At 41.2% G+C, this 26557-nt stretch overlaps 1 protein-coding gene across 1 annotated transcript in view; it reads right to left on the bottom strand.

The window, feature by feature from the left end:
- The window catches only part of p3h2 (prolyl 3-hydroxylase 2), a 49913-nt gene that overhangs the window by 8295 nt on the left and 15061 nt on the right, over positions 1–26557 (bottom strand). The window contains exons 2-3 of the mRNA XM_041041027.1: positions 5162–5314; positions 4038–4227 (exon numbers count right to left, since the gene is read on the bottom strand). Of these exons, the coding sequence (XP_040896961.1) occupies positions 4038–4227; positions 5162–5314 (343 nt within the window). The remainder of the gene's footprint in view (positions 1–4037; positions 4228–5161; positions 5315–26557) is intronic.

Genomic DNA, 26557 nt, shown 5'->3' on the forward strand with positions numbered 1-26557 from the left:
CTTAATGTCAAAGGTAAAGCAACAAAGCCCTCTTCCAATACAGACAGGAATGCAGTAAGATGTTTTGCATGCAAAGTACACAGAAATCTGGCTAATTTATGCACTGATCCAAAGTGGTCACCATTATGTTGCGGTCTCATGATCACAGCCAATAATTCTTCTGAGATCATCTGTGTGATATCAGTGTGAGGTTAAAAGGACATGCTGATTCACACACTGAATTACTCCAGTTTAATGGAAACAACAGCATCTAATCACAGTGATGTTTGGCATTAAAGCATATGATATGTCTGAAGAATAGGTGAAAAAAAGGTGAAGATAGATGGAAAACAGAGAACGAGAAAAAGCACATGAAATCCAACATGGCATGTCACTCTAGATCAAAGCTACACCAATTAGCTGGTAAAATAGAGAGAGAGAGAGAGAGAATATCATAATGAGTCCCAGTGCTGAAAATAAAAAGAACTGTGTATTAAACAGATGCTGAAAATTGCTCTTAAAGTGCATAATTGCTGGTACATGTCTCTTGTTCCCTGTTGTCCAGTTTTTGTTGAGGGTCTGTTTAGGATTTACAAATCAAAGTCAGTCCAACATCATATCTTTCCTTGTTTCTGTGAAATAGATCGCATATATGCTGTTCCCTTTGAAACAGCACTGCGCTTTCATGTCTTTGTTGCTCGTCAGGTGGTGATAAATCCTGATGTTTGTTGATCCTTCAGGGAAGACAGATTTCACAGGGTGCTACAAATCACTTCCTTATGTCAAGCCCCGAGAGGACAGGCAGCCGAGTGGATGATGGCATGCTTTTGAGCTTGTGTTGTGAGGGTGTATGTACAGTGAGGTCACTTTTGAGCAGCTGCAGCACCACTTTTCCTCACTCTCTGACAACAGAGATGTAGTCCGTTTCAATTTCTTCATTAGTCTCAGCGGAGCTGAATAGTGTTAGGATAGAATCACGGAATAATTTAAAGCTGTTTCTGGGTCAGTGGAGCCAGGACATGGAAAAGTAATTCTATGAAATCCGTTCTTTTTTATTCAACTCACAAAACAGAGTATATTACACTCAAAAATACATACATCTCAACGTAATATACACACATTTTAACAAAATAATCACAGTCTCTACAGCAGTGCTGATATGGAAACTAATCCCCTGATTGTAAGTAAAACAAAGATCAGCCAAAACTAATTAGCTGTCTTTTCAGTGTTTTTGCAACTGGGCTATACATATTTGAGACAAAGCACACTTGTCAGCAATTAAGCTGCGGCTACTGCACACAACTGGCCTCAGCTTCCAGAGAGAAAGGCCTGACTTGTGTCAACAAAAGCACCCCTGACCAAAGTTGCTGTGTAAGTAAGTGCTTAATTATCATCTAGTGCAAATGTTTTGCTGTGGATACATGTATCCCTCCACATCAAATGTGCCCGACTCTATGCAGGAAGACAGTCAAAGCCCACAGACTCCCAGACTCCAACAGTGTTGGCTCCACACCAGGTTGTAAACAAAACAAAATGATAACACACTAAATTAAATGTGAGATTGGCGCTGGTGATTTTTGAAGCTATATGACCAACACTTGGTGATGAATGAATGTCAGTTGCTGTAGTTGTCTTATTTTCAGTTTTTGGTGACATTGTCAGAAACGGGCAAATCCTATGTGTGTGACAGTGTAAAGCAGAAATATAATACACACACACACACACACACTACATTTATCTATTTTTGTCAAATGTACACATATGTTGTGTGAAAATGTACTGTAGCTGTATCTGAAAGCATGGACCGGTGGTGTGTTCATGTGCAAGAAGGAAGCTCTAAAATCGGAATTTTAAGAGACAGCTTCCAAACAGTTTTGCATTCATCAGAAAAACAAACTCAAAAGACAGACAGTAAGCAAACACAGGCACTATGAAAACAAAAATATTAAGTAGCTTGTAGCATAGAAAAAGGTTGCTGTTTAGCAGCAAAAAAAAAATCTAAATGCACCAAACTGGAAAAAATTCAAAAGAGTTATATGTTTACAACTAATATGACTTTATGTAGTTTTTGGTAAATGAGCTGGAACATGCAAAATAGCAGTATGTCCCTTTAAGAAAATATGCCAGGGAGAAGCAGAAACAAGGTTAAGTGAGGTTAAATAGAGAGAAGGAGAAGAAGAGACAGAAGAAAAAGAGGCAATCTTGTAATGAGTCAGGGGATTTTGGGTGCATTCAGGCTGCTCTCCTGGCCCTGGTTCAGGATCTTTTCCTGGCCTGTCGAAGATGGTAATAGAGCATGTTTACGAAATCCCAAAGCCAACTGCACACAGCTCAACTAATCGTTTTGAACAGCAGAGAATATCAGTCAACACATTGGCGCCATCTGGGACTTGGCCAGTCTTACTTTGTGTTATTTCCTGTATTTTTCTTTTTTGATGTATTTTAAAATGAGTTTCCTAGCTGCATCTGCATGTGACCTAATCCGGAGTTTGCTAAAGCATACAGTACAAATTCAATATCCCCAACAACTGATTTAGGCAGTCAGTTAGATCTGATGTGTGCCATAAGGCATCTACATCATGGCCTTAACACATATTCTGTGTGGTATCATGTAGTCTCATCTATTAAAGTAATGGACACAAAACAAAGTGGGATCAGATGACTTTGGTAAGTAAAACCTTAAACCCTAAAAACTGGAATACACAATGAATCCAAAAGAGCCGCTCCATTTTTTTTCTGCATGCAGTTTTCCAGCTAATTTAATAATGCTGTGGTAAATCATACAACAGTGAAAAACTCACAGGAGTCTGTGGAACAAAATTCATCAGGTCCTCAGTGAACCTGATGTCTATGTCCCTTTCTTGTGTGCTCATATTTGTACCGATGACGCTTATTTACACCTTTTTATCATTGAGAAATTCAGGTCACACAAATACATATCATCATAAATACATATGTACAATTAAGCACATCTCAGTTCTTCATGTCTGAATATTTCCATTATAAGAACTCTGCTGTACCACACGATGACACTGTGTTCACCTTTTTTTGAACCTGCAGTGATCTCACCCATGACACTGACTTCTTTTCTCATTTCTGTTTTATCTTGTTTTCTGTTCATCCTGCTGTTAAAACATGGCTTTTACACCTCATCTGTCCCAACCTTCCCAATGCCAACTTCCATCCAGTGCCAAGCCACTGCCATGCAGATTTAATCACCTAGTGAGCATGAAGGGTGTTGGTTGGCCTTGCCTAAACCTCCCCAGGCTCTCTCAGCACAACAAAGCCCAGCTCGAGCTCAGGACCATGCAGTGCAGCCAGACGTGTTGGTGGAGCAGTCACGAAAAGCGTATAAAAAGCTTCATATACCAACTAAACTCACGTCGTTCATCTTAGATTCTAAGAGACTTCTGAGGCCCAGAATCAACTCAATATGGGATTTATAGTTTATGTGTGTCTCTATATTAACACAATGTGGCATTTACACATCAACAAACAATACAAGGAAGGGTTTCTCAGAAGGAAGAGAATCACAAGATCATGTGGTGCAACATGCAGGAGGGGAGGAAATTAAACAGCAATTTTTACAAGCAAAAAAATATCAAAGGATTCTGTTCTGTTACAGTAAAAATCACCTAAGCAAACTGGGAAAATAGTGTTGGATGTGATCTTTCTTTTGTTTTGTTACTTTATTTGCATGGTTTTTTTAATTAGTGCCAGCTGTCATTTCAACAGTAATTCAGCTCTGACATGTTGTTGTAAATGTAAGATGCGGAGAGGGTGTAAACAATTCAAATCTCAACTTAAACAAGAAACAGCTGGTAACACAAACCGATTATATCCAAAAACCACATCATGTCCATGATCATGCTGGAATTTTATTACAGTATTTAGTTACCCAGGGAAGGAGGACCCTTAACAACAGGCCAGACTTAACAACACCCCACTTCAGATTCTATGGCTAAGACTATAGAAAAGACTTCTGGGCTACTGGAGGATAAATGCATGTCAACAACTGTTTACTGCTCAACTAAAGCTCTTCAGTTTGTGGCTCTTACCTGATATGAGTTCATGGAGGCTGTAACGGTAGCGGAGGTGATCGTGGCCCTCAAACCTTTGCGGTCCTTGGCACAGGGCCCGACACTCCACATCTGCTTTATAGTACTCCACCAGAGCTTCCTCGAACAGAGCGATGGCACCCTCGTAGTCGCCCTTGTCATATAACCTCACTGCCGCCGTGAATGAGCGCTGCAGGTGGAGGAGAGATAAAAGATGATGAGAGAAATGAGATCAGTATTTATGGCCTCTGGTGTTCAGCAAAGGTATTAATTCTTGACATTTATCCATTAGTAAATATCTGTTTCCTGTTCTCTAACACAGTTAAAATACTGTAAGTAAACCTGAAGCCAGCTCATAAAAGCTTTTACAAGTCCTCTGGTGCACATCAAGTTTCCTGCGGCAGCAATGGTCATTTGTTTAGAATAAACAGGAGGCCAGGAATCAGTTGCCAGAAAGGATTACTGATGTGAATTATTTTTTAATAAATTTTAAATACATGAATATATTGTCTCCAGAGAAAATTTGTTTTGGACCGGAATGTTGCACACTGGCTGCCTGCAGATACAAAACACATAAAAACTAAGCTGAGTAATAAGTGAAGATGCAGAGTCACAAACAACTGAAATTGGTAATGTTTAAAAGTTTAATCAAGGTAGATTTGCACTGAGTCAGTCCCTAATGTCTTCCTGAAGGAAGAAGATCATTCTTAGTGTATGAGTTTCGCTTGAGGATAAAGAGAGAAAGGATGGCAGAGAGAAGCAGAACACAGACATCGGAGCAGCAGACAAAGGATCCAAAACTCTTCGGCATTCAGGGTTTCACCACAACCAGCACTAAAAGGCCTAAATGAGTTTCCAGTCATTAGACTGCAAGGGTCATTAACACAAAGGGCCCTTCATATAGTGAGAACATCTGAACTTTTCCCTTTTGGAAAGAAATGAAGTAGAAAAACTAGAATCACTAGCCAGACATTCTGGCAAAGGCTGATAAAAGATGGCTAAACCGGGTCATTAAGTTTAAGAGGCCTGAAAAAGAGACAGAAAAGGAAAAAGACAAGAAAAAAAGAAGTAAGAAAGTCGGTCTATCTAAATCAAAACTCACTCATTCAGATTTCCTGGCTTACCTGGTGAGGCCGGGCTTCTCGGTCTACAAAGTGGTCCTCCTTGACACCCTGCAGGTCTTTGTACTGCTCCAGGTTCTGCCCCATCTCCACATGTTCGGGATTGGCCTGGAAATAGGTGTGTGCTGCTGCTGCTGCCTTGTCAGGCTGCTTTAACTAGACAGAGGAAAACAGAAACTTTATTAGAGAATCAATAACACAACAGACACTGGCACTGAGATTAGGCTTACTGTATAACTGGTCCAATAACCCAGGGAAACCCTGAAAGCACACAAATGAAGCTGATGAAATCAGCAAAAATCTTTGTATTTGTACTTGTACTTAGTATTTCCTCAACTCTTCAATGCAACCCTAACACAAGAAATTGTTTTTCTGCTACATCAGTCTTCATCAGCATTAGAAAACGTGAAACTAGATTTTCACAATTTCAGCAGAAACAAAGTGAAACATCTTCATGATTAAAAAACAAGAAAAGTTTGGACAAATTCATTTGTTACTCTGAATCTTCCTAAGTTTAGAAGATAAGGAAGAAACAGACAGACAATCTGCAGACTTTTCTCAGAGGCCATTCCTGCAGGAAGAACAAACTGGCCAAAATTTAAGCCATTCAAGTCTTCCCGAAAATGGATTCTTGGCAAGTAATTGGGCTCCACTTGAAATAAATAATATTGCTGAAAGAGAAAAACTGAGTAGCTTTACAGGGACAGGCCGTTCTCCTGCACATCCTGTCATTAGATAGAGCTCTAATTATTAAAGCTAATATGATAGATGAGGTCTCTGAGCTTGATGGATGTTGGGAGTATTTGAATAAAATAATCACCATGGGAATGATATCCACTTCCTGAGAAATGCATCTAAACACACAAGAGGAGACCGTTTACTGTTGATAGTTGCAAGGGAGTGTATGTTAATGTGTGTGTGTGTGTGTGTGTGTGTGCGTGAGTGACACTGAGAAACTGCAGACAACGTCCTGTGTGAACGACTGCAAGGTTTGAAAGATGAAAACCAGCAGCTGTCATATCTCAGCCTGAGCAGCTGGTTGACTAATAAACATGAAACAGTATGTTTAAAAGAAATTTCATACACAAAACATGAAGTATAGTGTGTGTAAAAAGTGAGATGTTTTTTCTTGTTTAGAGTTTTAAATATATTTGCAGTAAAAAATAAAACCATTCAAAGACAAGAACTGGTCTGGAAGATTTCCTTCTCTGCACTGTATTGACCCAAAACACTTTACGTCATCAACACACACATTCATTTCTGTTCACATTTTGAAACGTCTTTATAATTTACAAAAAATAAATCGTAAAATAAAATTATATTCAGTGGACTTAGACTCCAAGTGTCCATCATCATTTCTGACTGCAATATTGTCTTTCTGAGGTTTCTGCCTTTCATTAACAGGTGGCAGCACAGGTGACCTACAGTACAAAGCAATGAGATGTTGAGATGGAAGAAGTTATATCTCTTCTCCACCATAATCCCATCACATCCCCCTATACATCATAGCACATCAGCTCAGATGCTTTCCCAGCATGCGAACCACAGCTATCTGGTATTGCACAACACACACAGGCCAAAAACAAAAACAATGCTCAGTTCAGAGAAGAAGATTCCAGATGTCTGGTGTGAGCAAGTTTCTTCTAGCTTCAAGATGCTCCTTAAAAAACATTTTTTGGAGGAACTCAACCATCACAACATGCCTGATTCCAGTCAGATAAGATCCTGATCATGCTTAAGCCTCATCGGCACCATCGGCAGGTTACACAATAGCCTGCACTGAATCCAGTTCACTGCACAACTCCACAAACTTAGAAAACAGAGTCTGTTGCCAGCTGAAGATTTGTACCTGCTGCCCTGTGACCTTTCTTACCTGTCAATTTAATTTAGTCAATTTAAATCTTCCACCACTCACACCTCTCAGCACTGATTTACAAGTGCCAGGAGACACAACAACAACAAAAACCTTTGTTTTTGTCATATTCATATTGTTTTCAGGGGGGAACGAGCAAGGTAAAATTTGGGAATTTCCACATTTGTCAAAGATCCGGGGAAAAGAGTCAATGACCATTTATGCACGCACCGAAACAACAAAGCAGCTTGTGTTTTCTACGGGGGAGGCAAACAATTTCCCAAAAGTCTGCGCAAAACATCACAAAACATAAACTGAACTGCTGCGATAGAAGAAGCAGAATTTTTTTTCCCCACAAACAACCCACTTCTTTCTGAAGAATGACTCCCCTCAGACAAAACTGTGACTCTTTCATGTGGTAGCAGAAAAAGCAGGAGAGAAAAGCCCAGCTGGACATGCCTGGTTACCCCTGAAAGGCCACAGAGTGAGGTGGCGTTGAATGCATTCCTGGTCAGATCACCTGGCTGGGGACACACCCAGCATGACCGCTAGGGTAGGTGTATTAGGTTTTCTTCTATCTATTGTGTGTGATGAAATACTGTATGTAAGAACTCATGAATGCTTATAGGGGATTCCTCTTTTCAAGGATTACCAGCCCAACCTTGATGCCTGCTGGAAACACCAACAGTGATGGTCAGGTTTGGACGTCTTTAATTTGACAATCATAGATATAGAAATTAATCACAACGGGACAAATAACCATAAGTAAATGCAACAAATTTAAAACCAAGTTGATGGCAGCTGTAATTACAGTTCTTAGGAAATATTTGGACATAAATTACTCAATAATGTAGAAATAGACTGCACATTGACAGGAACCTGAGTCAATCGAAACCAGTAAAACCTGGAATGCATTAAACTGATGAAATCAGTGTATGTGAGGCTGTTTTTTTCCTCTAACTGATGGCGCAACCTCAAGCACACAACACGGCTGTATCATGCGTCCTCTGCTGCTGCATTCCTCACAAATTATCCCCAAGATAATTCACGGAGAACACCTTCCTAAGATAGTATTGTCGACTTGGCTTTACTAGATCTGATAATATTGGTATGTTTTGCCCAGAGTCTTGCAGACTAAACAGCAAAGATCAAAGGGACCGAGGAGGAAGGAGGTGAGGGGGAAGTTAGTCTGTAGTCTGCACTCACCTGCCTCCACCTCCACCTCCTCTCTTCTGGCCCCGGCTACCCTTGGCCCCTCTGGGATGACCTGGCTCAGTCCAGAGGGTCAGCTGGAGGAAGGGGGGAATTACTCCAGTACACCAAACCAGCACAAACACAGCTGTGGTCAGCTACTGCCAGATCTATTGTCTGGAGACCAGACAACCCACAGTCCGGGGAAGCCTTTAACATGGGAGACTCCCTGTATTTTTCCTCCCATATCATGGGGTTTCATAACCACAGCAAGCATTTCTGTTTCTAAGAGATACAGTATTATAGTGCAATAATACTTTAGGAAGAATCTTGTGTTAAGGAACACGTGAATCAGAAAAAAAGATCTACTGTGCGTTTCAGTGTTTGACTCGCACCGCAGTGGTAACTGATTTACAGTCATATTTGGTAGCGCCTGAGCTCACACATACAAGATGGTCACGAGTACTTTATGCAGACAGATAATTCAACATGGAGGATTTCTGGGAGTCCAAGTTCTTTATCAACCTGTCAAAAAACCAAAAGGGTCCAAACTTGGAGATTCTGAATTAAAAACACATGCTCATATATCAAAATGAGCAGAATGAAAGGTTAAAACACCCCCTCAGGATGACAGAGCAGCGATCAATCATGGGCTTAAAGTGAGGCTGCCATTATAGTGAATAGTATAATGGAAAACAACACAGCATAGAAACAGCCATCCATGGGTAAATCAAAAAGACTTGTCTCATCTGTGTCCGCCACAGAGGAGAAAACAGATACTAAGAAAGGAAGTCATTTTCTAAGAAAACCCTCTAACACTGTGTTCTGTACATCATTAGCCACTGATTTTCTCTGCAGGAGGAGGTGGTATAGCTAAAAGCCTCTATCATGGCTTATAAAATGGAATATTGCAGCATCAGTACATTGTAATACTGTAAGTTTTCTGGAAAATCCACTGAGAAATAATTTACTGTAACTCTTAGAAAGCTGCTCTTCCAAGAGCTCCTTGTATTTGTAAGTCACTTTCCTCCAAATATAGACATTGAAAAAAAGTTATAGAGCTACACAACAGAAACATTTAACCCAAACTCCGTCAGTTAATTTGACATTAAACTGTACAAGATTTTAAATCAACACTAAAACTCTGCCATGAAAAGCAAATCTTTGAACACATTCAGAAGTGTACATCTTGTACCACATGAGGACATTTTTCCTCCCACCTAATTTTCACAGAAGCACCTGTAGAGGTGAATAACTACCACTCAGTCTGTTTGCCCACCTCACTAAAGAGCAACCTGTGTCAGAGCTGCTGGACCGCCCTGCTACTCTGAGAGATGTGCTCTTGATGTGGGCACCGAGCAGGGCCAAGGAAAATGTACATTTGCATGCCTTTCTCCTCTGGGCCTCCTGCTTGCTTCACAGATATGTTAATAGGCCTGGGCTGGCGCCACAGATGCAGAGGCTCTGTTGTGACAAAAAGCACGTACTCCAATGCCACAAACATGCCTGGAAAGAGTTACATAGCTGGCTTGTCAGAGGCAGAACTTATCACCCAAAAAAATGACTGAGGAGCTGGCAGCAAGTGGTCAAACCTGGCAACCACAGTCCTGAATACTTGAGAAACAAGTTGTTTGAAAAAGTTTATACGCTTCTCAAGTGGTTAGGAAACTCTAGCGCAATAGACAGAGGTCAGTATTCGGGTTAACAGTGGACACAAGAACAGCTGCAGTTCCACACATGCACACATAGAGGATTTCAAGGTTAAAGCACACAGAGCTGTCTCTCTCTCTCTCTCTCCTCAGTGTCCTTCAAAGCTTCAAAGATTTTGAACTCCTGTCTCATAGTTTAGTGCTCTGAAGTCCAATAAGCCCTAAAACACACTGATGTATTACACAAAATGGAATTCCTAGACCGTATTTTATGTTCGCTTTGGTACCTTTAACAATACACCCACACCATTCCCGCCATTTACAGTCTGAACTCTAGGTTAGTGCTAATCACTCCAAAAGCTTCTAACAGCTGCAGCTAAATTACCATTTACCCTGCTAATTATTGACTGAGCCTTCCTGAAAAGGTGCATTAAATCATTTTCTGGCTACCTACAGTACAGTATGGCCTCACAGCACTTTACATTGAACACATTGCAGCAAGAACATCTGGGAGCATGATAACAGTGTCCTTATACAGCCAATAATTGTTTTAAAGCCAGTGAAGGAGAGAAGTTGCATCTGCTTCCAAAGGTCAATGTGATACGGCTGTTCAGGAATGTACTGCGGAGGAACTGTCACATTAATATAGACCTACGCTTTACTGCAGGGAGGACATGTGTTTACATGTCACTAGACATAAACAACCAAATGGTAGGTTATGTCTATTACTGCAAAAAACTGTTTTAAACTAAACCTGAGCTTGTAAAAACTCTTGAAATAGGAGGATGGAAAGAAAATAAGGTCTGTCCTTAAATCACATTAAAGTGGAACTGACATCTATATTGGAAAGTTGACAGACAACTGCCAAGAGATCTGAACAGGTTACTCCTAAAACTTTAAACATAAGAAATTTTTGCTGCACAGCTGGGCCCTAAACATTCCAGGCATCCGTCTGAGAAGCACTGAGTCTGTATTTACCTCTCCAGGGGGTGTTTTAATGGGAAGAATGGAATATTTACACCTCCATAATCACAGAAGTCGTTTTTCTGAGTGGACCCATAGCAAGTTTACTGTCACTAAACCAATATTTGTGTCACAAGGTGGAAGGTTTGGAGCATGTCCTCCACTATGTATTTATCCCCAAAACAAGCAAGTAAACCATATCTGTCTTTGATTCGGCAGCAAAGTTTGAGTGTAGATGTGTTTGAACGAGACCAAACAACGACAAACATTTCAGCAGTTCTGACACAACATGAGGTGAACTGTACCTTAAGAGAAAGTCAGAAGTCCAAGGAAGTTTATTTGTAGGGCTGGATACAGAATGTCAGCACTTTATTGGTACTAAATGGAATGTGTCCACAGCAGAGGACATCACCAACAGTCAAGTACTGAAAGCAGGTATTGTATCAATTAGAAACGCAACAATTAGGATATTATTTGATTAGTTGACCAAAAGAAATATCATCAGTAACTATTAATATGTCATTTTTCAAGGAAAAATGCCAAATATTTAATTCTCAAATGTAAGACTTTTCATGGTGTTACATCCCTGCATAGTGAATATTTAGGGATTCTGGACTGTTGGTGCATTTAATGATGTAACCTTGAGCTGTATGATATTGTGATTGGCATTTTTCACTGTTTTCCAATGTTTTACAGCGCAAACTATTAATCTGTTAATTGAGAAGATAATCGTCAGTAGAGGTAGATCTGTCTGAACAAGTGATTGAATACTGAATACTCGCAATGCACAGTAGTCTTTATATTTGAACATCAACAATAAGGTCTTTATGGTTTCTACCACTGAGGTCCATTTAATTAGTTTCACGCTTGCAAAAACATGTGGCACTTCAAGAGGCTGGCACTTGGATGTGAGCATGTGGTTGGAAAGAGGATCCAGACCATTTCACAACGCTTGCAAATCATTAACAAATGGGAATAGATTGAGATTACATTTGCAAAGTGAGAAAAGCTACATACGCCCACTGACTCCATTAGACAGAGCTTTTTGTTGCCAGTGATATCTGTAGCAGCTACGCTGAGTGAAGGTATTGGCACCAATAACTGGCACGAGGAACTCGCTGTAGGAAAATCTGTCTAAATGGCTGATTACCTCCCCGTGAAGCGAGCACCCCACTTCCTTCCACTCTGGATCGTTTCAAAAGGCGAACTGTGAGCACTTTGACTGACGATTCAAGGAACCGCAGAAATTCCTGGAAGTCTGGAAAACAACTTATGTCTGTTTTTGAGTGTTTACACTGGAGGATCCCCCAGTGTAAGACAATATGTAGACCCTTATCCAACCAGACTGAGGTAGGATTTGACAAGATGGGGATGTAACATTTGATTGGATGAACATACTCGCCTGTGTCCACATGCATACAAACACTAAAATATATAGACGCAAAGGGTGCTCATGATGTATGTGTGATGATAATGGGACAGTAAAACATTTTTGACTCTAGAAATGAACCTCCTCTTTATGCACCCGTAAGACTTTCATTTCATTAACTTGGTAGCTTTGATGGACCAAAAAGTGTTTCAACACATGGTTACTGTACACACAGGCCACATAACGTCTGTACTGTACACGGAAAGTATGAATAAGTTGCTTCATAATCTCAGGTAAGTGAACCAGACAAGGGTTTGTTTTTGCTCTGCTGCTAAATCAAATAACACTTTCACACAAGATCTCATACTTCTGCCATGCTAGTCAGGAAACCAGCCAGCTGGTCAAGGTGTGCATTACATGCAACATGGCTAACATATTAAGCACATGCTGTGTAGAAAAAAAAAAAAAGAAGTGCAAGAGGGTAGCGTTTTCTCTTAGTGATGTCATGGATAAAAGTTGTCTACCTTGATGTCCTCCCTCCCTCTCTCCCCATCACACAACCATCTTTCTCTCATCTGCCCAGTCCTGCTGACAGCTCTGCACAGTTGCCTCTTTCTGCCTGTCCTCGCCCCACCCTGGACCAGAGCATGTTCCTTCTATAAGGTCATGTCAAAGGAATGCCTGAAAAAGCCTGAACGCTGTCGCTGCTAAAAAGCCTCTTTCATTACCCCGTGAAGACACAGGAGGCATGGCGAGCCCGGGAAAAGCCGGCCCTCGCTCCATCCCTCGGCGGCCTCCAACCTTCAGCTTTCCTAAAAATCCCTTAGCAGGGACTGTACATCAAAAATAAAACAGCGGTAGAATAATAATGCCACTGTGCACAGGAGCAAACCATGACTTCGGCTTTGTGTTGTGTGCCCGAGCTGTGTGTTTTAAAACTGCTGGCTTTGATTAAGAGGAAAAAATGACTGAACATATTTGACCGCAGTGGCGTGAACTCACTGGGAACCCAGAATGTGGAACAGACACTCATGATCCAGAATCTATTAGTTATCAAAACACAGTTCACGTCCATTATGAGCTAATCTGGACCAGGCAACTTGAACTGAGGTGGTTGTTTGTACATCTGTAGCCATGTCTGCCCTATGGCTGACATCATTTGGCTGTAGAGGGAAATGACTGCTTCCATTATCCTCTCCATCTCCAGTGACAGTCTAGTTAGGCTTTGTGGGAGTTAACACTGAGAGACTACACAAACTTGTCCTCTAAGCTATACTGAGGCCACCCGACACCCCATCAGCTACTGTATCCTTAGTCAACCATCACACTCTTTCCCATGTCTGATCTCGCTTCCTGGGCAGTTTCAGGACACACAAGGCCAGCTTTGTGTGGAAACCTCAAAAACACAAGGTGTGTACGTATTAAGCAGTGCAGACGGGGTGGAAAATCACCTATAATGTCTTCCTCCTCCTCCTCCCCCTCCCAACACCTCTCTCTCACGTTCCCTCCTGTTCAAAATACAGTGGCACACACACTCTTTACTCTCAGGAACTTCTAAAAACAGGCCTGGTTAGCCAGCGTCTTATTTTTACGCTATTAGCCTGTGATCTCATACTCCACCAGTTTCCATTCACATAAAGGTACCTTTCTCTAGACTGGAAATACACACTGACTGGTCCCACAGATCTGAAATGTGGCTCACAGTTGTGTTTTGACTTTGTCATTTAGCCTTTGGTTGAGGATGTGGTGTGTGTATTGAAGGTGCATGCAGACTGGAACTGGAGCCCACGCATGGGATACCACAAACACTAGCAGTCAGGCTTTCCTCAGAAACCTCTACTGTGCTGCAGTGGTTTAAAGGAATAGTTTGACATTTTGGAAAATACCCTTATTTGTGCCTTTGTTGAGTGTTAGATAAGAAGAATGATAATTTGCTTTAAATGTTGCACTTGTGACACAGAGCGGTATCACAAGTCTTTATGATACCACTCTTGGAGAAGGGGGAGAAGGGTGTTAAGTGAACCCATGGATTGTAGAAGCTCTCAGAGGAGCTGATCTGATCTCCCACATGCCAACAATGTGTGTCGAGCAAGGAGACTAGTTGCTCCAAAATCTTGTCAGAAAGTTTTCTATCTTTTTATTTAGCATTTTGGGGTTATACTTAAGTATACTGCCACAAGTGATCCTCTAGCAGAGTATAAGGAGAGTAATTCCTCTTCAAGACATTTAATACTCTTTCCCATCTTGTCATTGTCATCTTCATTTATACTAATACATCCAAATTCTTTCATTTTTTGTTTCATAGTTCTATTAGTTTGTTTACACTTTCATCAGGGTAAAATGGATTTTAATTTCTTGATTTCTTTCACATTTTCTTTAAATTGTGGTTTGCTAAATGTAAAACAGCTTCCTAGTGGACATGTACATGAAATTAACCAGCCTGTACAAGCCTGAACAGTGTCTGAACGCCCACTTACATGGAGCCAGGACAAGCATCACTTCAGCTTAACAGCAAGCAAACAAATGAGCGAATTTCCCAAAATGTTAAACTTCTCCTTTAAAAGCTGTGAGAAAGAAGCTCAGGAGTCACCACTGTCTCAGAGAAGACAACATGAGACCAACCACTTCATAGATCTTCTAGATCTTTCACTGTTTCCCCATATACCTCCAGAGATGAGGGGATTTCCCATCTGAGAGGATTGTTAACAGGAACAGCACAGTAGAAGGAAACATTTACAGGCACGCCACTCAGAGACAGGGGTCAAAGGTCACCTTTTCACATGAGTGTGGGCAAACGCAGCTTTTCCACTGTGGCTGTAAAGACATCAGGCTGGAAAACTAAGACAAGGTGAGCATGATGTGGTGTTTAAGTGTTAAATCTAAAGCAGACAAATGTTACGTTCACACACAACAAGGTCTTCAAGAGAAGCGTTAAGGCGTACACTAAGGGAAACTGTATAGGTGTGTGTGTGTGTGTGTGTGTGTATGAAGCAGTGAGTATGTGTGCAGACAATGCCAGCATTCATCCAGCCACTCAGTTCTCACCCTGTCCGACCTCCACATACCCAAGAGAAATATAAAATATATTTGTTCATGTTGAAATCAGTCTGGTGTTGTAGCAATGAGCTGACAAAGGGCATTACACAATGCCCAAAACAACTTCAGCTGCTGAGAGATTGAAATGCATCTGAGGACCAGTGATGGATACAAAGATCATTAATCTGTCAAATTTTCATGGGGGAGAAATTTAGAAACCACTGGAAGCCATCAAATGTGTCCCCTTAATTTGACACAAACACTGTTCCTTTTTCAAGGAAGTGTGAACTCAAGAGCATCTTCCCATGTCACTGAAAAATGTTAATCAGTCAGCTGTCAAGACAGAAACATCACCTAAAAGACTCTTTAGCTGCTGAGAGTAGGAAAAGGTCAAGTCCCCTGAAGGAGTTCAAGCTTCAAACATTGTTCAAGCTTACTCTCTGATGAGGTAATGGATCCACCTTTTTCTGGGGGGCTAAATCAGACAATGACAGAGCGGTTTTGTACAGTGTTTCATCACAAACTCAGTCCAATCAATCAAGCCACCACCCCCTGGAGAAAGAAAACCACCTCATGCATATTTCAGCCAATTGTATGGAAAAGGACCAGGAAAGGCCAGGCCAGGAATGTAAGCAAATACAGTAAAGCTCGCATGATTTTAGAATTGCCTAAAGGAGAGAAGAATGCATCTTCCTCAGTCTCCTCCTAAAGCTGCAGGAGGTATGTGAGCTGAAACTAAACTATCCAGAGTCACATTCGAGCATGACGGCTAAAATCACAATCGAGAGAGACCAGAAGTCTATTATATATAGCTTCCAACATCGTGGAGAGGCACCTTAACTGCTTTTAATGATAAAATGGTTCTGTAATGGATCCACTTGCCCACAAAATAAACATTTCCCTATGCACTGAACAGGTAGGATAGTGCAGAGTTAGAGTATCTGTCCTTCATTATTCCCTTTCACTCCCTCCCTTAGAGTTACACAGTTTAGTTCCCCTGCAGAGACCACCGCTACAGAAAGGATGCAACAGGATCCAGGATACACTCCCTCCGGGGTTGAACAGTCACATTTTATGGATGGAGAGGGGAGAGGGGAGAGGGGGGAGATGGAAGAGGGGAGAGGGGGGAGAGGGGAGGTGGGACTCTCCAGAGGCTGAAAATTGAAAAGGGAGGCAAAAAAATACAGACACAGGTTGGTCACGTAAACACTCAGCAGGAGGCAAAAGACAGATTGCAGTTCAGAAGATATAAGCAGCGTGACTTCTGGCTGTACTAGGAAGGATAAACTTAGTGTTTCTTTTGATTTAGTGTTTTTTCCTCTCTTTCATTTCTTACAAATCCCTTCTTTTTGTACAACAAAATAAAAGACACCTGTTGCTCATTTTTTAGCCTTTATCTTTATGAAGATCCTACAGAACTCACACTGTCTGCAGGTCATTTTCCAGTCTAAGAAGGATGGCATCCATCCCCAGCTGAGATTATTTAGCTTGTTATTTTAACTACAGAGGAAATCTAACAGTTTATTTAAGACTGGTCTAAATTGGCTTCTCATAAATCTAGGACAATAGCGGGAGGCTTTCTGTGTTGCATTGTCAAAAAAAATAAGAGAAAAACAGAGAAAACAACAACGAAACCATTAAGACAAGTGTCAAATTAATGGAAAAAATAGTCTCTGTCATGAGGGTAAATAAATCACTGCACAGTAAATTCAGTGAGGCCTTTTAAGAATGAAAACTTTGACACAAAATAAGAACAAAGCGTTGGGTGTAAATTATACGACAAGCTGGAACCATTGTTGTGGATAGAGGAAATTCTCAACATAGTTGGAACCCAAACTAACAGAGAGAAATGATTTAGATTTGAACTCCAAAGAAATATGACTAAATATGTGCACAAACACTCACACACCCAGACAAACACTTTTACATTCACCCACAAGGAGATCTTGGCATGGACTGCATGGATGCGACGGCAACAATAACTCAAATTTATTGTGAGTGCATTTTAACAGTCAAAATACACACTGTGAATAATGAGATGATACAGAAAGAAACTAAATCTTCGGTGGAAGTGTTGGAAGAAAAGCTGACAAGACCTCATTTCAGACATTTTCTCAGCACGTCACCACTTCCCTCTGGGGTGCTGTTTCAAAAACCTATCCACGCCGCCGTGTCAGGAGGTCGACACACCGCTGCATTTCATCTGGCTTTTTACACACACTCGCTGTGATTCGGCATGTGTGGACACATGTGCGAGAATAACCCAGACTTGTGAATTTGTTTGCACGTGTGAGAGGCCATGGTGTGTGAGTGAGTGGCCATAAAACTCCACTACATGAGTGCATACATACACACAGACGAGGACACAAGGTGAATCGTTTACTGCAGAGAGACTAATTAGTGACACTGTTCCCATGTGGAGTGAGGGTAAAGTGAAGGTAAAAGAGGTAGATGGTGGTAAAAGAGAAGGTGACAAAACTGTGAACTTAAATTGACAACTTACAGCATGATAAAAAACTGTCATAAAAAAGTTGAGAAAGAACTTTAAGCAGCACTGCTGCAGTGATTTCAGAGACGATGTCCTCAGATACACATATCTAAGACGTCCTTAGCTTGCCAGCTCAGGTTATTGGGATGATCACAGGCAACTATGCTTGTTGTGGAAAATTTAAGTAAGAGTAGGCGAAGATTGAATTGTAACTGATTTTATTTTCACTGCATGTACAGAATTTAAAACTTCTGACCTTGGTGAGTTTTAGATCATCTACCTTTGGTAGGTGACTCTTAGAACAAAGGGACATCTAAAACCCTTTGTTCTAAGGTAAGCTAGGGCTGCAACATTTGATTAATATGCTGATTATTTTTATTGGTTAATTGTTTGGTCTATAAAACTAAACTGAAAATATCATAGAGTACAAGGTGGCATCATAAAATCTCTTCTTGTATCTGATTAACAATTCAAAATATTCAATTTACCACAACGTGAGACCAAAAAAAAGGAGCACATTCTCACATGTCAGAAGCTGGATCCAGAGAATATCTGAAATACTTGCTTGCTTAATCCACTAATTTTTTCTAGCACAAGGTATACTAAATATAATAAGAGCAACACTATTTATGCTTCACTCTATGGTAGGAGTTAACTTCCACTACTGGTGAACTAATTTAACCATGAGCTAAACTGAACTTGGCCACATTGTGAAGAATTGGCCACAGGTGAAGCAAGACAATGCACACCAAGGTGAAACTGGTCACAATCAAAGTATGAGACTGATAGCAATGACATCCTATCAGTAAGCAGCTTTTTTCTATTCCACAACAGTGAAACCTTGTTTTTCAGCTTCCTTGGAGGAGATAATTAGCCAAACACAAAGGTAAATCTCTTTGCAGGCCTCTAAAGGGATTTGGATTCCCTTCACAAACACGACATGTTCCTGCTGCTGCTGTCACATTACACAAATCTAGCACTCTTGACACACAGCATGCCGACTGGAATTTAGGCCAAACTGGCCAAATAACACACGCACACACAATCACATGATATTGATTACTAGAAATTTTTCTGAGCTCCTATTAGATTTGAGAGTTTTGGGACTTGAATTTGTGTCTGAACAGTGAATATGCATGTGTGTCAAATCTATAAGTAGATGTTTTCCACCACAGTAAAATCCAAATAATCGGTTTATGCTGTGTTTGCTTTCAAGAGAAATGTTATTTGCTCGGTTTTACAGGCAGGATAAACAAGTGTGTAAAAGAAATAAATGAGCGGGTGTGAAAGCAAGGAAGTCTATCTGTGCCTATCTATCGCTTCCTCTCTGTGGCTAAACCCTCTACACAGGCAGAGACTCCGTCCTTCTGTCTTTTTCCTTTGATGTGACTGGCTGTGAACGCCTGGACAGAGCTGAGGTCAGGGGTCATGTGGGTGCCAGGCTTATGATCTAGTGGTGAGACGTCTTAAGAACCAGCATGCCTCACATTCTCAAACGGTGACGGAGTAGCCCTGGAGTTCAGTCCAGACCTGGGAGCCACCTCGGCACTCCATGCGATGAAGAGAAACTCTGATGTGTCAATTCAAAGATCATTGCTCCGATACAACAGGAAAACTCTTTGTATGTACTCAACTTCAAGGGCTAGTGAGCACAAAATGTACCCAACAATGGTCCGGTTACTGGTCAGTGCTGTTTACTGTGTAAACACAGTGTACACTCTAGGCATAATAATGCTGACTGCGTGTTGTGCTTTGTTTTTAATTTTAATCTTTCATTTTGGTTAGTTAACCATTAGGTTGATGACATACAAGTTTAGATGCTACCATTATGTGCAGAGAAGCACAACAGGCAGTAATTTAAGAGTGTGTTTGATAGATGGCCATTGTTTTTCTTAGATTTGAATGGCTGGCAGTGAGCAAGTACAGAGGCAGGCAGGGAGTCTGAGACAAACGATCAAAGACTAACTGAGGCACTCATATGTTTTCGTTTTATAAGTTACCAGTCAGCATGGCAGTAACTTTTACTGATTTATCCACCAAAGTCAAATGATTGGCTTTCAGACTATAAAACGGTAACAAATATAGAGGTCTCATAGCCTCACACACCTGCAGAGCACACTGGATTTCCACTGTGGAAAACTCCTACCCTAACCCTCCTTCTTTCATTCACTTCTACTACAGCTTTGGTGGTTTTTACTATACCACATGGAAATCTGGATGTAAAGGAGATGTTATCAAAAGCTTCTCCAGGCTCAAAGTGTGGTATGAGGGGTGAGCTGTGATGGCGCTGCCTGGCTTCATAAAGGAGAGACTGTGTGTTGAAGGGAAAGTGCTGATAATAGGGCAGGATAGGACTGCTTGACTGCACCATGTAATCAAAGCTGTGGTTTTGTACAACATGAATGAAATAGCGAGGAGCTGGATCCTGTTTGTAATGTTAGCGCTGTTTCTGCTTCGTCTTTGCAGCAGCAAATTCAGAAACACCAGCCAAGCGTGTACACTGAAATGATATAGAATCAGAGGACACCATAGTCAAAATTCTACCTAGGAATAAAAACATACAGCACTAAAGCCACACTAATCTCTTACAATCATAAATTCAGACCTGGCAATAATATGCTACATGTGGTTTTTCCTTGAGGCTTTAAACACGGTCCAGCTAGGATTTCCATCCTTCATTATGAAAAGCTGCTTCCACTTTACTTCTGCCCCACATTGTTCTTTGTTAAAAGGGAAACCCTTGCATGCCTCTACTGTCGGAGGTATGGGACCCACTAGCGATGTGGGTGCAGGCTAATCGAAACCAATTGACCCGAGTTTGAGTCCAAGTCTGTCCATTTGGTTTTTATTCCATGCCAAATTAAAGAAAGAGTAAAAGTCTATGTCTCTATGATTGGGCCTGTTTAGAGAAACTGAGCTCACATAAGCCGAAGAAACTAAGCCCAGGCCTGAATTCTCCACAGCATCATAGGTAGGAAAAGAGAAAACGAGGGACATGGGAGAGAGCTCGTCCAGATGTAGGCAGTCTGTTTACAATCTTACACTGTTTGTTTGTCTGTTGATAACATTGTTTACATTCTATTTCCTGTTGTAACAAATCCAGCCAGGCCACACATTGAGTGTCCCACAGTATCCTCATCCTCATCATCTGTCTCTATGTGTCAGATTATGTTTGACTGTATGAATGAGAAAATGCTTGAAATACAATTTACACTGTAGAATCAATATGTTGCACGTTTATGTGTGAGACTCAGAAAGAATGTTGTCTTGAAGTTGAAGAAAGCATGAAATATTAAGCACAATTTAATCTAGGCAGAACAAAAATAACCAGGCCAGACTTTGCTATAAAAACAGAGACATTTTTAGTTGTTTTTCTTAGTGGCTATAAATCATAGAGGCTATGCAAAACTACTAAAAATGTCAGTGACTGTTTCTAAAAAAAAATTGATTTTTACCATCACCGCAAAATAACACCAGCACCTGAGATTAACATCAGAGGTCTGCACTGTGGGAGATGAAAATAATCACCTCCATCTCTCTGGAAAAGATCTCATGTCCCGTGGAGATAGAGCCTTGAATGCCTGAAAATTTATCTCTTTTTTTTTGTTGTTACACTAAAAATCTAGGGGTAAATATAGGGTAAATGTAAACAGTTTAAAAAACCTGCAAGAATTCAAAGACATTGAGTACTAACACTGATGGACAGTCTGCCTGGATAACTGCTTATTGACTAAATGATAGCATTGTCTCCCCGAAACAAAACCACCAGCAGCACCGGCCTCCATTTGTAATAAGAGTTTCTGTACGGGTTGTTTCTCTAAGCAATGCCCATGACAGTGAATGGCTGACAGTGGCTAATGCCTCAGTATCTGCCATCCTGAAACAGAGATATATATCGGCACCCCTCAGTCTGCATGGCAGAGTAGCCCACCTGGCAATGGTTTCTCCTGAGGTCATGCTGGGTCACAGGGAATAAAATCAACACACTTTCTACTGTACGATTGAACACCGGCCCCTTCCTCCAAACAGCACCTCGGGAAACAAAAACATGTGCCGAGATTACCTGTGGAGGTTAAAAAAGAGTCACTTTGAGATCACTTTGGACTGGAGAGAGGTGGAAGAGATGTGTGTGGGCAGGACGAGGACGCATGTGTTGAGTTACTGCTTGTTGATTTGTCCCACCTGCACACCACCCTCGTGTTTGTGCAGTCTTGCATGTGTGCACCTAAGGCAGAGATTTGTTTGAGCATCTGTGTTCTCATGCATGAGTGTGTGTATCCACACCTCCGCCCATGTGTGCTGCAATCTCATTGCTGGTGCTGAGAGCTTACAGACTCCCCGGTTTAATTGAGCAGGGAGAATAAATAATGTTGAGCGCTGACACTTGAAAAAGGGCGCAAAGGCTCTCAAATATTTTGCACATTCTCCCCTTGAATGTCTCAAAGTCCTGAGCAATGTATAAAAGCAGACAGAGACAGAAAGTCCTGGTTCTCTTCTGCCAAATACCACAACACAAGCTAAGAGAGGATCTCTTCTTCCAAGAATCCTGAACATTCAGACTCTGGTACTTTCAACACTCTGTGCTCCACTTAAAAACTTATTTTCAGTGCTGTGACTGGCAGGAAACAATGCCAGCTGCCACTTAAAATAGTTAACAGAGAGGTTTCTGGACCTCAGCAACTGTTAAACCCCAGTTTGAGACATTTGTTGGATGGATGTCACCAGTAACTACAGAGGTGAGAGGCAAGAGACTGAAAGGTCTCAGTTTCGGGTCTGGACTCTGTGCTGTTATACTACTGTGAGGAAGTGGTTTGGCATAGAAGGACACATAGGAGGTCTGGAATTAGACATCTGTTCATTACACGGAGCCTGCTTCTCTTCTGCAGAGAAATCCTGGTAGTAGCTGGCAGACTGTGGTCAACAGAACCCTTTTAACACCTGACTCTGTTTCACGAACACCTGTATCCTGAAGATTGAATTATTAAATAATGTGTATAACATCTGAAAACACAGCTGATCCAATTAGACAGAAAGGAAAACACAAAGCAGTTGAAAAGTCATGAATGCACCAAATAAGCTAATGAAATCCAAGTGGAAATTGACAAACTAAAGCCAAAAGCCTTCTGTCTCAACTTAATAACCAAAGAAATGATACAGTAACTTTGATAAATGCAACTTCAACCTCAGGTTTACTTGCATAAACTCGTCAGATTGCCATTATAAAATGAGGGATAATAGGGACAAACATCTGCTTTAGATATAAAAACGTTTCAGGGAGACTGAAAGCACAAGTTCAGTTCTTAAAGACAGGGGCTTGGGCACACATACAGTACTGCTTCTTTGAAGCGGAGGTGACCCTGAAGCCTGTGTTTGCATGACTTCAGCAAATTCTCAATCTGATTGAATAAGCATGTGTTTCTTGAAGCTTGATACAGATTAATTTGTAAATTCCAGACTCACATTCTTCACATAAACATACTGACCCCAAAATCCTGATCCAGATCTGAGAAGTTGCTGCCCCAGTAATACTTCTTTTGTGACAGACATAAAATGAGCTCACTGTTCAGAGCCTAAATGACAGAGGAAATGAAGAGTAGAAAATGTCTGATACTAAACTTGGATAAGACTCAAACTGTGAGTCAGGAGGCCTTTAGTCATAAACCAGAGGTTTCTGAACAAAAAGAAGGCAAACAAGGTTCAAACAGTTAACACTGATGTTGGCTTTGAGATGGCTGTGCCTCAGTCTATTTAAATTAAATTGCCTACAGAATTTTGGATTGCATTGGATGCATGGTTCTCTTATGATGTGAGTAAATAAAAATTTTACAGCTTTATCTCCTGTGGCATCTTTTCATTGTCACAAAATCTCCAGTCAAGTTCTGGGTGTAACTCTTCAGGAAGAGCTCTAATAAGAAGAAAATGACAAACTGACAAGTTAACCAAAGTACGGGCCAGAGAGGCCAGAGTTCACCCCACCCAGCTGTTTAACAAGAGGCCCTCAGGCACAACTGGCCTATATTTCTATCAGCCTCCCTCACTCTACTTCACAGCATGTAGCAATGTTAATTACTCTTTGGAGAAACCTTGTGTGACACAGAGCAGGCTTGACCAAACTTTTGTCATGATGTCTAATTAATCAGGCCAGAGGCAGAGGCTGAGGGCAAACAGAGACTTACGTCGAGCTATAAGGTCAGACTGGTTCACGGGGGTGTGCTTCGCTTTAAGGTGAAACCCAAGAGAAATCTCAGGGGGCACGTTTTAAACAGCATGAGTTCATTCAGGAAAGGTCTCAGTTTAAATGGTCATGGCTGTATAATAGCCATCTGATTTAGTGTCTGAACAAAGTTTGCACAAACATGTTCTCAGTTAGCAAATATTGGCTCAGGTTCATAAAGGCAGTTTGATGTCATTTGCTTGGTCATTTAAAAAGTATTGGAGGTTTCTTTACCAGCCTTCCCTGGCAGGACAGTGAATAAAAGAAGTGACCGCATTTTCAAAAGTCCAAGACTTTTTGTACCAAATCAGAGCTTAACGAAAGGTTAAAAGTACAAGTTCAGTAATATCTAACAAGCCAGAGAGGCAATGATCCTTCAGTGTTCTCCAAACAACACTTGACCTTATTTAGCTGCTTTTTATGTCACTGCTAACCAAAAAAGGATTAGGTCTGAAAAGATCAAATTTAACCATCTTCTTAACAATAGAGGATGGTTTCAAAACTCAGTTTTTCCTTTCCCAAAAGAAATTCTATGGTTAGGGCTGTTATATTAATTTCCTCTTAAAAAAAAAGTGTTTCCTCTTGTCCAGACCTGAGTCATCCCACACACAGCTGCTAGAGTTATATGAGAGAATGATTGATTTATATTTCCTTTTCTTTTCCTTTTGCAAATTGGCAGCTAAATAACTTAATAGTCTGGCCTGTAACTTAATGAAATAGTACATCAATGCTAATGACGCCATGGTACTTAGAGTGGAGTTGTAGATTAGAAAAACTGCCTGAATCAATGAAATTTTGTAATCTGGGATGGGGGGGGGGGAGGGGGGGGGGGGGGGCGGGGTTAGTCACTGGAATGAGGTCTTTCCACTGAGGCACAGCTCAGATAACAGGATGTCCCCGGGGGAGGAGAGGAAATCCCCAGCAATCTGGAGGCAAAAAACACCACCAGACCTCCCAACACAAAGCTTTCTGGAGAGCTCGACCACCGCCACCATAAAGAATTGAACCAGGTGGTTTTTCAGCTCAACAAATGCCCCATAAAATGTATTTAAATGTGGGTGGATGACGAAAGGATGCATCAGTATTATTGGTGATGTGTGTGTGTGTGTGTGCGTGCGCGGGCAGTTCCAAAAATGTGACTGACCTCATTTCCTCTCTGTCTCAGCTGGCTCATTCTGAGCCCCTGAAACCAGCCATATCTTTGCTTGTCTCGTCTCCCTGCCTCCACTCCTCCAGGATGACGATGTGATATGGAAACCAATCCAGCCACAACTGCTGTTTCTCTTAACTTCATTTGCTGCTGACCACAATCCACAGACACAATATTCAAATGACAGCTCTTTTGTTTGGGTTTTATTGAGGGCTGTGATACATTATGTGTGGCACTGTGCGAAAGTAATAGCTGGAAACAGGCAGAAAATGAAATAATCACATAAAACCTCATAAAAACCTGAACTTCACATTCTTCACCATCACGTCACTGGAAAAATGGGCTCACTTGAATGTTGTAATAGCCTAAGGAAGCATGGAGGCTTCTGTTAGAAGAAGAAAACATCATAATAATATACCTACAAAATAGGGATAATTTCCAAATCACAAAGCACTAAATTACAAAGCAGGGAGCGACAAGTACGTGCCCAAACTCTCACTGAGCAATCCACATAGGTATGCACCCACATTTGCATGTCGCCAAGTGTTGGAAAAAGCCACTTGTAAGGCAGTTAATAACACCTACTGTAGTCTCTCCAAGGCCAGCAGGATAACCAAGGATGATGGATTGTTTTGAGTGCAAATTCATACACTAAGCCATGACAGCTGTAAGTAGGGGGGGGCTGACAAAACAAAAGCAGAACTGAGACATTCCCAAAGACCTTCAAACATTTACCTTGCCTTATAATCTCAAGCCGGGGGAAGGAAAGTGACTGAGAATATTCCCCTACATTGATTACATGTTGACACATAACAATTCCCAGTGTAGTTTACCCAACAGAATGATGGGTGTACAAACAGCTTATCCAGAGAATGGTGTAGTGTTTCATGGTGTGACCCAACTCTGTGAGTGTGCTTTAGGGCATGGACAAACAGTTGAAGCAAAGGTGAGGCTGACAGATAGAGACAGGATTGCCATGATTGAAAACACACAGGGCAGGGGTTTCTTTCCAAACTCCAACACCGGTGATCCAAGACCAGACCATTTTAACCAGGGAGACAATGACAATGACAGATCTGTAGCAGCATTCACTGAACCACTTGGCCATTCCAGAGATAAAACCTCACCCTCAGCTACTGGACACTGTGTCTACTGAATATGAGCATCAGTCAAGACTGTGGTCTAACCTCACAGTAATGCTTCGAACATGTATAGTATGGCTAACGGCAATGTCAACAATCATCTCAGGCTATAATGCTCTTTAAACCTGCCTATAAAAAGTTTATGGGTGATTCTTGCTTCTGATCTACACTTTCTTTTTGTTCGTCTGGAGAGTCCAAGTCACACACATCTTGGTACAGTTTGATGCCTCATTTGCTTTGTGTTCATACCTGCTCACACATCCTGAACAAAAGAAAGCACTGATCCAGAGTTTGAATAATTCTGACATGTTTGGAGTGAATACGGCTCGGTTACCTAAATATGAA

Source organism: Toxotes jaculatrix, chromosome 6 (genome assembly GCF_017976425.1).
Source record: "Toxotes jaculatrix isolate fToxJac2 chromosome 6, fToxJac2.pri, whole genome shotgun sequence".
Lineage (NCBI taxonomy): Eukaryota > Metazoa > Chordata > Actinopteri > Toxotidae > Toxotes > Toxotes jaculatrix.